Source organism: Scyliorhinus torazame, chromosome 19 (genome assembly GCF_047496885.1).
Source record: "Scyliorhinus torazame isolate Kashiwa2021f chromosome 19, sScyTor2.1, whole genome shotgun sequence".
NCBI classification, from domain to species: Eukaryota; Metazoa; Chordata; class Chondrichthyes; order Carcharhiniformes; family Scyliorhinidae; genus Scyliorhinus; species Scyliorhinus torazame.
In genome coordinates this window covers 124,389,853-124,404,264 of record NC_092725.1, presented here as the reverse complement: position 1 = coordinate 124,404,264, position 14,412 = coordinate 124,389,853, and the positions used below count along the sequence as shown (strand labels likewise).

The following is a 14,412-nucleotide window of genomic DNA, read 5'->3' as shown; positions in this document are numbered from 1 at the left end:
TGTGGAACAAATTAATGAACGATGTATACTTTAAAATTGTTTTGTCCTACATTTGAAGTTAGAAAGTATTGGGTGCATCAGTGGTCAGATCGTATCCTTTTTTTTTCCTTTTTTTTATATTTAGAGTACCCAATTATTTTATTTCCCAATTAAGGGGCAATTAGCGTGGCCAATCCACCTACCCTGCACATCTTTAGGTTGTAGGAGTGAAACCCACGCAAACACTGGGAGAATGTGCAAACTCCACACAGACAGTCACCCGGGGCTGGAATCGAACCCGGGTCCTCAGCAGCGTGAGGCAGCAGTGCTAACCACTGTGCCACCATGCCGCCCGGTCAGATCCGATCCAACCAAACATTTTTCAGCTAGCTCAGGTACAACCTTGATTTGAATATTGTTTGTTAACTTAAATGTCTGTATGATAATTGGCTGTTTACAAAGTAGAAGTACATTTTAGAAGAATAGAATTTGCTGCAAGACTCGGCTCATTAACATTTTGCAGGTATAATGACTGGAATGATTGGTAATTTCCACGTAATTTATTAATTTATTAGTGTGCTATTAACTATGAAGATTTCTTAATAACTAGAGATACCTATTTGTGTTCTGTTCATGGTCTTCATCTTTCAAGTCACATGGGATCATATTTTAATAAAGTAACAACATATGCAAATATTCACTAATTTATTTTTTTGCCAGATGAGCACCATTCCCCTGTAAACCTAAAAGTGGCAACAATAAGAGACAGCATAAAATAGAGAATTGTAACCGTATTATATGTGTCAACATATCACACAAGACAGCCTTGTGTGCATGAGCGATACAGTACTGTCTGCAAACTATCCAGTGAGAACTCACAGATTTTAATATTTGAATTCCTGAAAAGAGATAAAAATTAGGAACCATTTAAAATTCATACTTGGGGACTACACTAGAAACAATTTCTACGAGTATTGCTGCCAGTTAGTAATTTATATGAAATCGGTGGAATGTACACGTATGAATCATTGGCTTCATAATGAGACAGCTTCATATAATGCATTTTTTAAAAGAAGGTGGTTGTTTTAATGGTTTGTTGGAGTAGATTTTCTTTTTCAGCCCAGCTATGTATTTTCAATTATCCATCCCGATTTTCAGGGCAAACCTGTTGGGACCCCAGATGCTGGATCATATTTTCGTTTACTATCAGAACACGGAGTAGTAGCTATGTTCACTGCACCGACTGCGTTGAGAGCCATTCGCCAGCAAGATTTCGAAGCGGTTCTTGGCAGACAGTACCATTTTCCAAGGTGACTTTTCACGAGCTTAATGGCCAAATAAACTTTTATAGGGCTGTTTTTCCCTCCAGTGTAATCCTCTGCCGAGCTTACCTCATGCAGGGATGCCGGATTCAATATGTATGGCGAACATAATCTGACATTTTGACACTTGACCTGGGTTAGGTTCAGCCAAAGTTATTTGGACCCGGTTGAGGAAGGATTTGGAGCACATTGGCTCCCTATTGGGAGTGAAACAATCACACCCGTTTCTGGACACGAGCCTCAGCACCTCATTTGAACCAGTGTGATGTAAACCAGTTTTCAGGCATCCAGGTGACTGCATGAATGGACCAATTTAAATTGGGCAGCACGGTGGTTAGCACTGCTGCCTCACAGCGCCAGGGACCTGGGTTCAATTCCAGCCTTGGGTGACTGTGTGGAGTTGGCACTCCTCCCCGTGTCTGTGTGGGTTTCCTTCGGGTGCTCCCGTTTCCTCCCACAGTCCAGAGATGTGCAGGTTAGGTGGATTAACCATGGTAAAATTGCACCTTGGTGACTAAAAAAAGATGTAGTTTGCAACCTTTTTGCGTAACTTGTGAGAAGTTAAGTGATGTGTATGCCATGTGAGTTCCAAGGCGTTTCCTGGTTTCCCAGCAGCTTAAAGCCTGGTTACAGCCAACTTGTTGGCAGAGCTGAAAAAATCAATTTGTTTCACCTTTGATAAAACCTAGATTGCTCTTGTACAAAGAACAAAGAAAATTACAGCACAGGAACAGGCCCTTCGGCCCTCCCAGCCTGCGCCGATCCAGATCCTTTATCTAAACCTGTCACTTATTTTCCAAGGATCTACTTCCCTCTGTTCCCCGCCCGTTCATATATCTGTCGAGATGCATCTTAAATGATGCTATTTTGCCCGCCTCTACCACCTCCGCTGGCAAATTGTTCCAGGCACCCACCACCCTCTGCGTAAAAAACTTTCCACGCACATCTCCCTTAAGCTTTCCCCCTCTCACCTTGAAATCGTGACCCCTTGTAATTGACACCCCCACTCTTGGGAAAAGCTTGTTGCTATCCACCCTGTCCATACCTCTCAATTTTGTAGACCTCAATCAGGTCCCCCCTCAACCTCCGTCTTTCCAACGAAAACAATCCTAATCTACTCAACCTTTCTTCATAGCTAGCACCCTCCATACTAGGCAACATCCTGGTGCACCTCCTCTGCACCCTCTCTAAAGCATCCACATCCTTCTGGTAACGTGGCGACCAGAACTGCATGCAGTATTCCAAATGTGGCCTAACCAAAGTCCTATACAACTGTAACATGACCTGCCGACTCTTGTACTCAATACCCCGTCCGATGAAGGCAAGCATGCTGTATGCCTTCTTGACCACTCTATCGACCTGCGTTGCCACCTTCAGGGTACAATGGACTTGAACTCCAAGATCTCTCTGTACATCAATTTTCCCCAGGACTCTTCCATTGACCGTATAGTCAGCTCTTGAATTAGATCTTCCAAAATGCATCACCTCACATTTGTCTGGATTGAACTCCATCTGCCATTTCTCTGCCCAACTCTCCAATCTATTTATATTTTGCTGTATTCTCTGACAGTCCTCCTCGCTATCTGCAACTCCACCAATCTTAGTGTCATCTGAAAACTTGCTAATCAGACCACCTATACCTTCGTCCAGATCATTTATGTATATCACAAATAACAGTGGCCCGAGCACGGATACCTGTGGAACACCACTAGTCCCCTTTCTCCATTTTGAGATACTCCCTTCCACCACTACTCTCTGTCTCATGTTGCCCAGCTAGTTCTTTATCCATCTAGCTAGTACACCCTGAACCCCATACGACTTCACTTTTTCCATCAACCTGCCATGGGAAACTTTATCAAATGCCTTACTGGTCCATGTATATGACATCTACAGCCCTTCCATGATCAATTAACGTTCCTCAAAGAATTCTATTAGGTTTGTAAGACATGACCTTCCCTGCACAAAACCATGCTGCCTATCACTGATAAGTCTATTTTCTTCCAAATGTGAATAGATCCTATCCCTCAGTATCTTCTCCAGCAGTTTGCCTACCACTGACGTCAAGCTCACAGGTCTATAATTCCTTGGATTATCCCTGCTACCCTTCTTAAACAAAGGGACAACATTAGCAATTCTCCAGTCCCCCGGACCTCACCCGTGCTCAAGGATGCTGCAAAGATATCTGTTAAGGCCCCAGCTATTTCTTCCCTCGCTTCCCTCCGTAACCTGGGATAGATCCCATCCGGACCTAGGGACTTGTCCACTTTAATGCCTTTTAGAATACCCAAAACTTCCCCCTTCCTTATGCCGACTTGACCTAGAGTATTTAAACATCCATCCATAGCCTCAACATCCGTCATGTCCCTCTCCTTGGTGAATACCGATGCAAAGTACTCATTAAGAATCTCACCCATTTCCTCTGACTCCACGCATAAATTCCCTCTTTTGTCTTTGAGTGGGCCAATCCTTTCTCTAGTTACCCTCTTGCTCCTTGTATCCAAATAAAAGGCTTTGGGATTTTCCTTAACCCTGTTAGCCAAAGATATTTAATGACCCCTTTTAGCCCTCTTTATTGCGTGTTTGAGATTTGTCCTACTTTATCGATATTCCTCCAAAGCTTCATCAGATTTAAGTCGCCTAGATCTTATGTATGCTTCCTTGTTCATCTTGGCTAGTCTCACAATTCCACCCGTCATCCATTGTTCCTTAATCTTGCCATTTCTATCCCTCATTTTCACAGGGACAGGTCTGTCCTGCACTCTAATCAACCTTTCCTTAAAAGACTCCACATTTCAAATGTGGATTTACCCTTAAAGAGCAGCTCCCAATCCACATTCCCTAGCTCCTGCCAAATTTTGTTATACTTGGCCTTTCCCCAATTTAGCACTCTTTCTTTCGGACCACTCCCGTCTTTGTCCATGAGTATTCTAAAACTTATGGAATTGTGATCGCTATTCTCAAAGTAATCACCGACTGAAACTTTAACCACCTGGCCGGGATCATTCCCCAATACCAGGTCCAGTATGGCCCCTTCCCGAGTTGGACTATTTACATACTGCTCTAAAAAACTCTCCTGGATGCTCCTTACAAATTCTGCTCCATCTATGCCTCCAACACTACATGAGTCCCATTCAATTTTAGGGAAGTTAAAATCTCCCATCACGACTACCCTATTGCTCCTCCATTTTTCGATAATCTGTCTACATATTTGTACCTCTACTTCACGCTCGCTTTTGGGAGGCCTGTAGTAAAGTCCCAACAGTGTTAGTGCACCCTTCCTATTTCTTAGCTCTACCCATATTGCCTCAGTGCTCGAATCCTCCATCGTCCCCTCCTTAATCATAGCTGTGATATCATCTCTGACCAGTAATGCAACTCCTCTACCCCTTTTGCCTCCCTCCCTATCCCTCCTGAAGCATCTATACCCTGGGATATTTAATTGCCAGTCTTGCCCTTCCCTCAACCAAGTCTCTGTAATGCCAATAACATCATATTCCCAGGTACTAATCCAAGCCCTAAGTTCCTCTGCCTTACCTGCTACACTTCTCGCATTGAAACATATGCACCTCAGACCACCTGTCCCTTTGCGTTCTTCATCTCTTCCCTGTCTACTCTTCCCCTTAATCACATTGAGTTTATTATCTAGTACCTTACTGGCTTTAGTTGTTGCCTCTTTACTGACCTCTAACTTCCTAATCTGGTTCCCATCCCCCTGCCACATTAGTTTAAAACCTCCCCAACAGTGTTAGCAAAAGCACCCCAAGGACATTGGTTCCAATCCTGCCCAGGTGTAGACCATCCGATTTGTAATGGCCCCACCGCCCCCAGAACCAGTTCCAATGTCCCAAAAATCTGAACCCCTCCCTCCTGCACCATCTCTCAAGCCACATATTCATTCTGACTATTCTTGAATTTCTACTCTGACTGTCTCGTGGCACTGGTAGCAATACTGAGATGACTACCTTTGAGGTCCTACTTTTTAACTTGTCCCCTAACTCCCTAAATTCTGATTGTCGGAGCTCATCCCGTTTTTTACCTATATCGTTGGTGCCTATATGCACCACGACAACTGGCTGTTCACCCTCCCCCTTCAGTATGTCCTGCAGCCGATCTGAGACATCCCTGACCCGTGCACCCGGGAGGCAACATACCATTCGGGAGTCTCGTTTTCGACCACAGAAACGCCTGTCTACTCCCCTTACGATTGAATCCCCTATGACTATAGTCTTTTTCCCGCCCTTCTGTGCAGCAGAGCCAGCCACGGTGCCATGAGCCTTCCCCTGGTGAGTCATCTCCCCCAACAGTATCCAAAACGGTATACCTGTTTTGGAGGGAGATGACCGCAGGGGACACCTGCACTGCCTTCCTGCACTTTTTCTGCCTTTTGGTCGCCCATTCCCTGTCTCCCTCCCCAATCCTAAGCTGCGGTGTGACCAACTCACTGAACGTGCTATCCACGACCTCCTCAGCAGCGCGGATGCTCCAAAGTGAGTCCATCCGCAGCTCCAGAGCCGTCATGCGGTCTAACAGGAGCTGCAGCTGGACACACTTCCCGCACATGAAGGAGTCAGGGGCATCGGTCGCGTCCCTGAACTCCCACATTGAGCACGAGGAGCATAACACGGGTCTGGGATCTCCTGCCATTTTTACACTTTACCTTAACTGATTACAAATATAATATCAAATAATGAATAAGTGAAAGGAATAAGGATTTTACTTACCAATCACAATACTTACCAACCCACAAAGAGTTGAATTTCTCCCAGCTATTTACCTTCCCGACAGACCCCTGGCCACTGCTCCCACCGAAAATCTGAAGGCCGCTTCTCCTGCAAGGTAAATTTTTAAAGGGTAAACTATCCTTCCCGACAGACCCCTGGCAACTGAGCACGCCGAAAATCTGAAGCTATAACTTGCGGATAAAAGAAAAAGAAAAGAGAGAGCTTACCTGATATTCACTAACCCCCTTAGGTTAGAGGAGGTGGAAGGGTGGGAGGCACTTCAAGTGTAGTGTCTCGGGTTTAGCAACCGCCCAACTTAAATATAGGTAAAAATCAAACACTTAAGCACCTATCTGATTCCCAAGCTGCACTCCGGCTCCCTCTCTCTCTTCCGCTCCCGGAAATTAAGGCCGCTGGAACCTGGGGGCAAGTTTAACACCTACCTGAATCCCAAGCTGCACTCGCTGCGCTCCGGCTCTCTCTCCCACTCCCGAAAATGAAGGCCGCTGGAACCTGGGGGCAAGTTTAAACACCTACCTGAATCCCAAGCTGCGCTCCGGCTCTCTCTCTCTCCCGCTCCCGGAAATGAAGGCCGCTGGAACCTGGGGGCAAGTTTAAACACTTACCTGAATCCCAATAAAGGCACTGAAGCTGATGCCGATTTGTTTTCACAAGGGAATGACAGATTGGGGAAATGTTTGATTTTTAAATCAAATAATTGACCTTTTAAATTTATCATGGCCATTATTAAAATAAACTGTGGCAATGAAAGCTTTCAGAAAAGAAAGTAGGGTGAGCATTTTGAGATATGTGGTGGGTGTTGCATGGTTAGGTGGATTAAAGGACCTTGGAGCTATGGATCCCAAAGTTGCATCTCTGGAATTTTCCTCAGCATGCTTACCGCTGACTAGTTGAAAGTGATTGATGAGTCTTTGTAGCATGCAATGATCTGGACGGTAGGAAGTGAATGAGATGGAATTTGGTTATTCTTTGTCCAACAACTCCCATGTTCAAATGAATGCGTTTAGTTATGGACAGACACACCTCCCCAAGGTTTATTGATTTGAATCATTGAAACTCCAGACAGCAAGAGAATTCCACCTGTCTGATCCAATCTTTCAGCTATTTCCCTTTGTCAGGTCCTGCACCCGTCTTGAAGTTGTGTTAAAATCACTGGTAAATCAGCATCTTTATTTTGAAACTGCGGAATGTAGTCCTGGAATTTTGCGCATCAGTTGAGCTTTCTGCTGCTCTCTCTCAATTATTTTTCGAGGAGTGGCCCATGTTTATTCAGCTCAAACATCCTCGACGGCTTTACTTCTACGTTTTCCTTATCTTAATTCTCCGAACTACACAAAAAGGGGACGTTTCTGGAGAAGTTACATTCTGTTGCTCCACTGATGTACTGGATAAGACCATGCTGCTTTCTGCTTTACTGCACTGTGAGATCCAGAATTTTATGAGCTGCTTCAAAGGCAATTTGTGCCTGGGCCTAAAAGGACAACCGTTGAAGCAAAGCCTCATTTGATTTTCCAAATCGTCTCTGCAGGATCGACAGGCAAAGGTTATAAAAATACATCCATTAATCACCTTTGAAAAAGATATTCAATCCAACTCGCTTGGGTGGCAGGGTAGCACAGTGGTTAGCACTGTTGCTTCACCGGACCAGGGTAGCAGCTTTGATTCCCGGCTTGGGTCACTGTCTGTGCGGAGTCTGCACGTTCTCCCCGAGTCTGCGTGGGTTTCCTCCCACAGTCCAAAGATGTGCAGGTTAGGTGGATTGGCCATGCTAAATTACCCTTGGTGTCTGAAAAAGGTTAGGTGGGGTTGCAGGGATAGGGTGAGATGTGAGCTTAGATGGGGCGCTCCAAGGGCCGGTGCAGCCTCGATAGGCCTCCTTCTGCACTGTAAATTCTATGATTATGTGATCATTCCCAATATTTAAAAGCAAATTTAAAAAGTATAACAACTGCTTGGCCAGAAAATCTGGCACCCTGGCACTAGTAGTTTTGGTGCTTCCTGCATTAATTTAATAGAAAAAATGTATCTGCACTGCTTCCACAGTGCGTATCAATGCCACATGCTTGAAGTTTGTGGAATAGATAGGTACTTATGTCAGTCATTTGACTAACATTGATTTGATGCCACACCTGCTTTTTTGAACTTTGCTACTGCAGTTAATATCCTCATGTTTTCAGCAGCACAAGAGACCCCCCCCCAGCACTATTTAAAGGCAACATTAACAACTTGCAGGTTAGATCCTTATTACTTTCTGCTGGCCTTAGCTGAGTTTGTGAAAGAGCTGAGTATGTGCTGATAACAGTTGCTAAAGTTTGCAAATAGGAAAGGTATTGGTTGCTACTCTAAGGACACTGAACACACCTCTTCCTTGCGGTGGCATGGTGGTTAACAGTGCTGCCCCACAGCGCCAGGGATCAGGGTTCGATTCTGACCTCGGGTGGCTGTCTGTGCGGAGTTTGTACATTCTCCCCGTGGGAGGAGACTGAAGCACCCGAAGGAAACCTATGCAGACACAGGAAGAACGTGGAGACTCCGCACAGACAGTGACCCAAGCCAGGAGTCACACCCGCGTCCCTGGCGCTGTGAAGCAACAGTGCTAACCACTAGAAAGAACCACTATACTAGAAAGAGAAAAAAAGTGCAGGGAAATGGGAACAATCAGGGCAGTGGGAATAACTTAATTGCTCTTTAAAGAACCAGTGTGAACATGATGAACTGAATGGCCTCATTCTGTTCTGTACTATTCTAAGATTCAACCTTTGTTTTTGAGTTGTTCTGAGATCAATTGGCAATGTTGGGTCTGTGTGGAGCTTGGCTATGCATTTTCTTAATTTGGAAATGATAAATATCCTATCTCCTTTAACTAATAAGCCTCCTTGAGGGTCCAGAACAAAAATGTAATCAGCTGATGTTAAGATGTAGTTAGTACCTATCCTGCACCCCCATCAACTTCAGTATATCATTGCACCCTGGGAACTTGCTGGAATAGCTGACAGGTTGGCAGAGTCTTGAGATTCCACTCTCGTTCGATATATTTCATATAATGCTCACATTTTTATATAGGTCTTCATATAAAAGAATGTTTGAATGCCTCCACCTCAAGCTGTACAGTGGTAGAAAGCTTCATACATTTTTCGTAGAAATGAGCCCAGTCTTGGAAACTCTGTGGGCCTTTAAAAAATGGCGGGCAGGAAGCAGATTCCCATTTTTGCAGTAGGGGTAAAGTGACGGGGTATGATTCACATCTGAGGGAAACTTGTACTCAACAGGGCCATTTGAACTTGGGAATGAATTCAGACATACCCCATTTTTGCTGTAACAAGGGCCTTAACCCGCAACGGGGAAGTCACAACTATTTAGAGAAGACCACAACACTCTTGAACGGCAGATAGATCTGTGGTTATGATGTAAAGTTATTTAAATCCCAGGCCTCCAGAAATAATTTTTAAAAAAGACTGCCTGTGTCAGAGAAAGCTGAAAAAACTCTGTTCTGGCAGTTACAATTGCAGTTTTTTGACATTCCCCTCAGGACTATCTCATTACGGTATTCTGAATGCTTTGCTGTTTTCCACAAACTATAATTATTCCAGCCGGGATCCTGGAATCACAGTTTGCTTGACAGCTCAAGGAGATTATTAAATGATTCTTTGATGTGGGGTTATGAATGGAATTTTAAAAATATATATTTTTCATGAACATTTTTTAATGCGTACAGAACAAAAAAACAAACAAAATGCACACTGAAACAAAATCGCAACCCCCCAGCTGCTGACAGTGACTATCTCTTTAAAAAAACAGAATGAAAGGACGCCATCTTTTATAAGACCCCTTAATGTATACTTAATTTTCTCAACGTGCAAAAGCTCCGTAAGATCCCCCAGCCATATTGAGGCATTGGGTGGAGAAGCTGACCTCCACTCCAACAACACTTGCCTGTGAGCGATCAGCGAGGCAATGACCAAGACATCCCCCCCCCAATACCCGTCTGCAGAGACAGCAAGTCTGAGAACCCAAATATGGCCAAAAAGGGACTGGGTTCCAATTCCATCTGTAGAATCGCCAACATGGTGTGGAAGAAGGAAACCCAAAATCTCACCAGCTCAGCACATGTCCAGAACATATGCACATGATTTTCCTGGCCCCTCCCACAATGCTCACACTTATCTTCCACCCCCTCAAACGACCGACTTATCTTAGCCCTAGTTAAGTGAGCCCGGTGCACCACCTTGAACTGTATGAGCCCCAGTCTCGTGGACGACAAAGAAGCGTTCAACCTGTGCAAGGCCTCACACCATACTCCCTCATCTAATTCCACCCCAAACTCCTCCTCCCACTTGGCCTTGGTCCCCACCAGGGATGCAGTAATCTCCGCCAATATCCTCCCGGAAATTCCCGAGGTGCTCCCCTCCTCCAGCCCTGTAAACGTCAGAATACTCTCCAACAATGAGACTGGCAGCTCTACTGGAAAGGACGGGAAGACCTTCCTCACAAAGCCCCTCACCTGCAGATATCTAAAGCTTTCCGACTGTGAAATCCCAAACCTCTCCAATAACTCCCCTGGATTTACGAACTGGCCCTCCAGAAAGAAGTCCCCCAAACCTTACCACCCCCTTGAATAGATGTGTGCTTTTATAACGGATTAAGTACTTGAGGAGATTGAAATGTTTTGGATGGATTTTCATGACTGGGTGTGTTTTTGTAAATAAGTTTATAATAGGTATCTGGACCTTCATTTTATTTTATCTCAACATGGCTTCTGGAGTCTGTTCATGATAGGTGCTAGCTGAGTTGACATGGAGGGTATAAGAGCCAAGGGTGATGGGTGAGTGGCACGGGTTGCCATTAAGTTAACATGGGGTGGGTAAGGCCATGAGCTGGCATGCGGGACAATGAAGGTGGCATGGGGAGTGAATGAGTCCTTTAAACATCCCATTAATATCCCTATGCCTACCTCTGATTTGCATCTGGCGCCAGCAAGCCTGACTATCTCATATCTGCCCCCCCACTTCCAAAACAAAAACTGTTCATTTGGGAGGGTGTTTCTCCTTGGGCGAGTGTGGTGGGTCAGGAAATTTCCCCATGTGTGCTACCCGTCTCGAGAGCGAAAATCCAGACGATTGCCTTCCTCTTTTGGTATGGTTGTAATAAAAACAAAAAATGCTGGAAATGTTCTTTGGGCAGGGCAGCAATGGCTGAGAGAGAGCATATATGTTACTGTTTCAGGTTGGGGACTTTTCATTAAAATCGAAAAAAGTTGGAGAATCATCAGTTTAAAATCAACGACAAATTGAGGGAATAGCAGGGGGCTGAGGAAAGAATAAACGTGAATGTGTTGGTTTAGAGGGCAGGGATGGTTAAATGATGGAATAATTGTATGAGGCAAAAAAGCGAATGGCAACAGGAGAAATAAGGAAACGGAACCTTGAATATAAAGGAGGTGTAAATGGTAACAGCAGAAGCATTAATGGTGCCTGCTGTCCAACAAAATTGGTGGTTATGATCGAAAGTTGTTGAACTCAATGTTAAGACTGGAAGGCTGTAAATTGCCCAATCGAGTGCCTGAAGCTTACTTTGCGCATCACTGGGAACATTTAGGAGGCTGAGAACAGCGAGGTTAGAGTGAGATGAAGTTAATGGAAGCAGCCAATTTCTCCGCACTATAAAAGTTACCACTATTCTGTTCCAGGTTCAGGACGTTGTTTGTTGCTGGTGAACATTGTGATGCAAACACTTTGCAATGGGCCAAACAAGCCTTCAAAGTTCCTGTTCTAGACCACTGGTGGCAAACAGGTAAAAATGGGGGATACCAATAGCTCATGTAAACTGTTAAACTTGGGGCACAAAGTGAACTGTGTAATCTCTAAACCATTGTTTAAACTACTGTTAGGAAAGACCGGTCTCAAAAAAAATGTTCTTGCAGCTGTAATTGTATTGAAAATAGCGGCTGGGATTCTCCATGTGATTCCGCCCCCATACCGCTGCGAGCGGGGACGGGGAATTTGGCGCTCAGCCAAATCTCCCCATTCATGGCAGCGGGACCAGAGAATCCCGCCGACGTGAACGGACGGAGAATCCGGCCCAATCTGTTTTACAATTGAATAGAAGTTCGAGAGCAACTTTATAATATAATATATTAAAGGAATGCACTATATTGTGCCATTTCCATTTCCACTTATAATTCACAACTTCATATTTTTTTTATTTGTTCATGGGGCGTGGGCGTCACTGGCTGGCTGGCCAGCATTTATTGCCCATCTCTAATTGTCCTTGAGGCGGGCAGTTAAGAGTCAACCACATTGCTGTGGGTCTGGAGTCACAAGTAGGCTAGAACAGGTAAGGACGGCAGATTTCCTTCCCTAAAGGACATTGGTGAACCAGGTGGGTTTTTATGGACTTTTAATTCCAGATTTTTATTGAATTTTGCATTCTGTGCCTCTTATTCGTAAATCTCAGCATCCTGTTTGTCGTCTTAATCACTTTCTCAACCTGCCCTGCCACCATCAATGATCTGTGTACCGTGTGAAATTGAAATGTAAAATGCGCAGTCTGATAATGGCACCGTTGCTGTAACTTTGTTGTTACTGCAAGTTGGGGTGAAGACCCCACCCCCCCCATATCTCGATGGGCCGAATAGCCTCCTTCTGCACTGTAAATTCTATGAATATATATGTATATACTAGTGCAACTATAATTTAGATCTGCTGATTAAGTTGTTATTTTTGGAAGGAGCTTCAGCTCAGTGCTAAAGGTCAGTGTATTGGAATCTGCTGCATTTATAGTTCCTTTGCCATAATAAAGTATCCCAAGGCTTTCACAGGGGTATTGTCAAAACAAGCTTTGATACTGAGTTATATGGGGCGGCATGATGGCACAGTGGTAAGCCCTGCTGCCTCACAGCTCCAGGGTCTAGGGTTCAATTCTGGCCTCGGGTGACTGTGGAGTTTGCACTTTCTCCCTGTGTCTGCGTGGTTTCCTCCGGGTGCTCCGGTTTCCACCCACAGTCCAAAGATGTGCAGGCTAGGTGGATGGCCCCTTAGTGTCCAAAAGGTTAGATGGAGTTACTGGGTTACAGAGATAGCATGGAGACATCGGCTTCAGTGGAGTGCTCTTTCCAAGTGCTGGTGCAGACTCAATGCCAAATTTCCAAGTGCTGGTGCAGAGGCCAAATAGCCTCCTTCTGCACTGTAGGGATTCCATGAGTCTATGATTCTATATAAAGATACATTAGACGACCAAAGCTTGGTCAAATAGGTTTATTTTAAGGAGTGTCATAAAGGAGGAAAGCGAGCTCGTGAGGCAGAGAGCTTTAGGGAGAAAATTCAAAAGTTTAGGGCCTTGACAACTGAAAGGATGGTACCAATGTAGCACGGTTAATTTGGGATGCTTAAGAAAACTGAATTAGAGGAATGTATTGGAAAGCTTGGAGGCTTTGATAGAAACCTGGGTGTGGGTGATGACACTTTCCCCCTTAATATAGCCTCCCCACTTGGCTATATCTTCTAAGATTTGCCCCAAGATTTGTTGTAGCCACAGTGAGGCACTTGTTACCACCTCATACCTTGGCCAGACCTTCCTGATCCTCTGCCATGTTCTCCTCCTTTGACAATCTGGATAGGATGACAGAGGATATATTGGAGTTTACCATCATAACTGTCAGTGGAGACTTGGGATCCGAGATGCCAATGCTTGTCCGCTTCCCCTGAAAAGCATCTACAAAATTGGCTTCAACCACTCCCTGTGGCAACAAACTCAACACTCTGTGGGTAAAGAGGTTTCTTCAGAATTGCCGATTATATCTCACCTTGTTCTATTCTATCATCTCTCAATGATATCTTCGTGCCTCAATGACTACCGACTAGTGGCCCTGACTTCAGTCGTAATGAAGTGCTTTGAGAGGTTGATCATGAAGCGCATCACCTCCATACTCCCAGAACGCCTTGATCCACTGCTATTCGCATACCGCTGCAACCGGTCCACATCAGACACCATTTCCCTGGCCCTACACTCATCCCTAGAACATCTCGAAAACAAGGACTCCTACATTAGACTCCTATTTATTGACTACAGCTCCTCCTTCAACACCATAATCCCAGCCAAGCTCATATCAAAGCTCCAAAACCTTGGACTTGGCTCCCCACTCTGCAACTGGATCCTCTATTTTCTGACCAACAGACCACAATCAGTAAGAATGAACCACAACACCTCCTCCACAATAGTCCTCAACACCGGCGCCCCGCAAGGCTGCGTACTTAGCCCCCTACTCTACTCCCTGTACACACACGACTGCGTGGCAAAACCTGGTTCCAACTCCATCTACAATTTGCTGACGATACGACCATAGTGGGCCGGATCTCGAATAACGATGAGTC

General features: G+C 44.9%; 1 protein-coding gene across 1 annotated transcript in view; it reads left to right on the top strand.

Annotated features, from left to right (window-relative positions):
- Nucleotides 1–14,412, top strand: part of acss3 (acyl-CoA synthetase short chain family member 3) — a 90,677-nt gene that overhangs the window by 36,260 nt on the left and 40,005 nt on the right. The window contains exons 8-9 of the mRNA XM_072485159.1: nucleotides 1,138–1,289; nucleotides 11,730–11,833. Coding sequence (XP_072341260.1) covers nucleotides 1,138–1,289; nucleotides 11,730–11,833 — 256 coding nt within the window. The remainder of the gene's footprint in view (nucleotides 1–1,137; nucleotides 1,290–11,729; nucleotides 11,834–14,412) is intronic.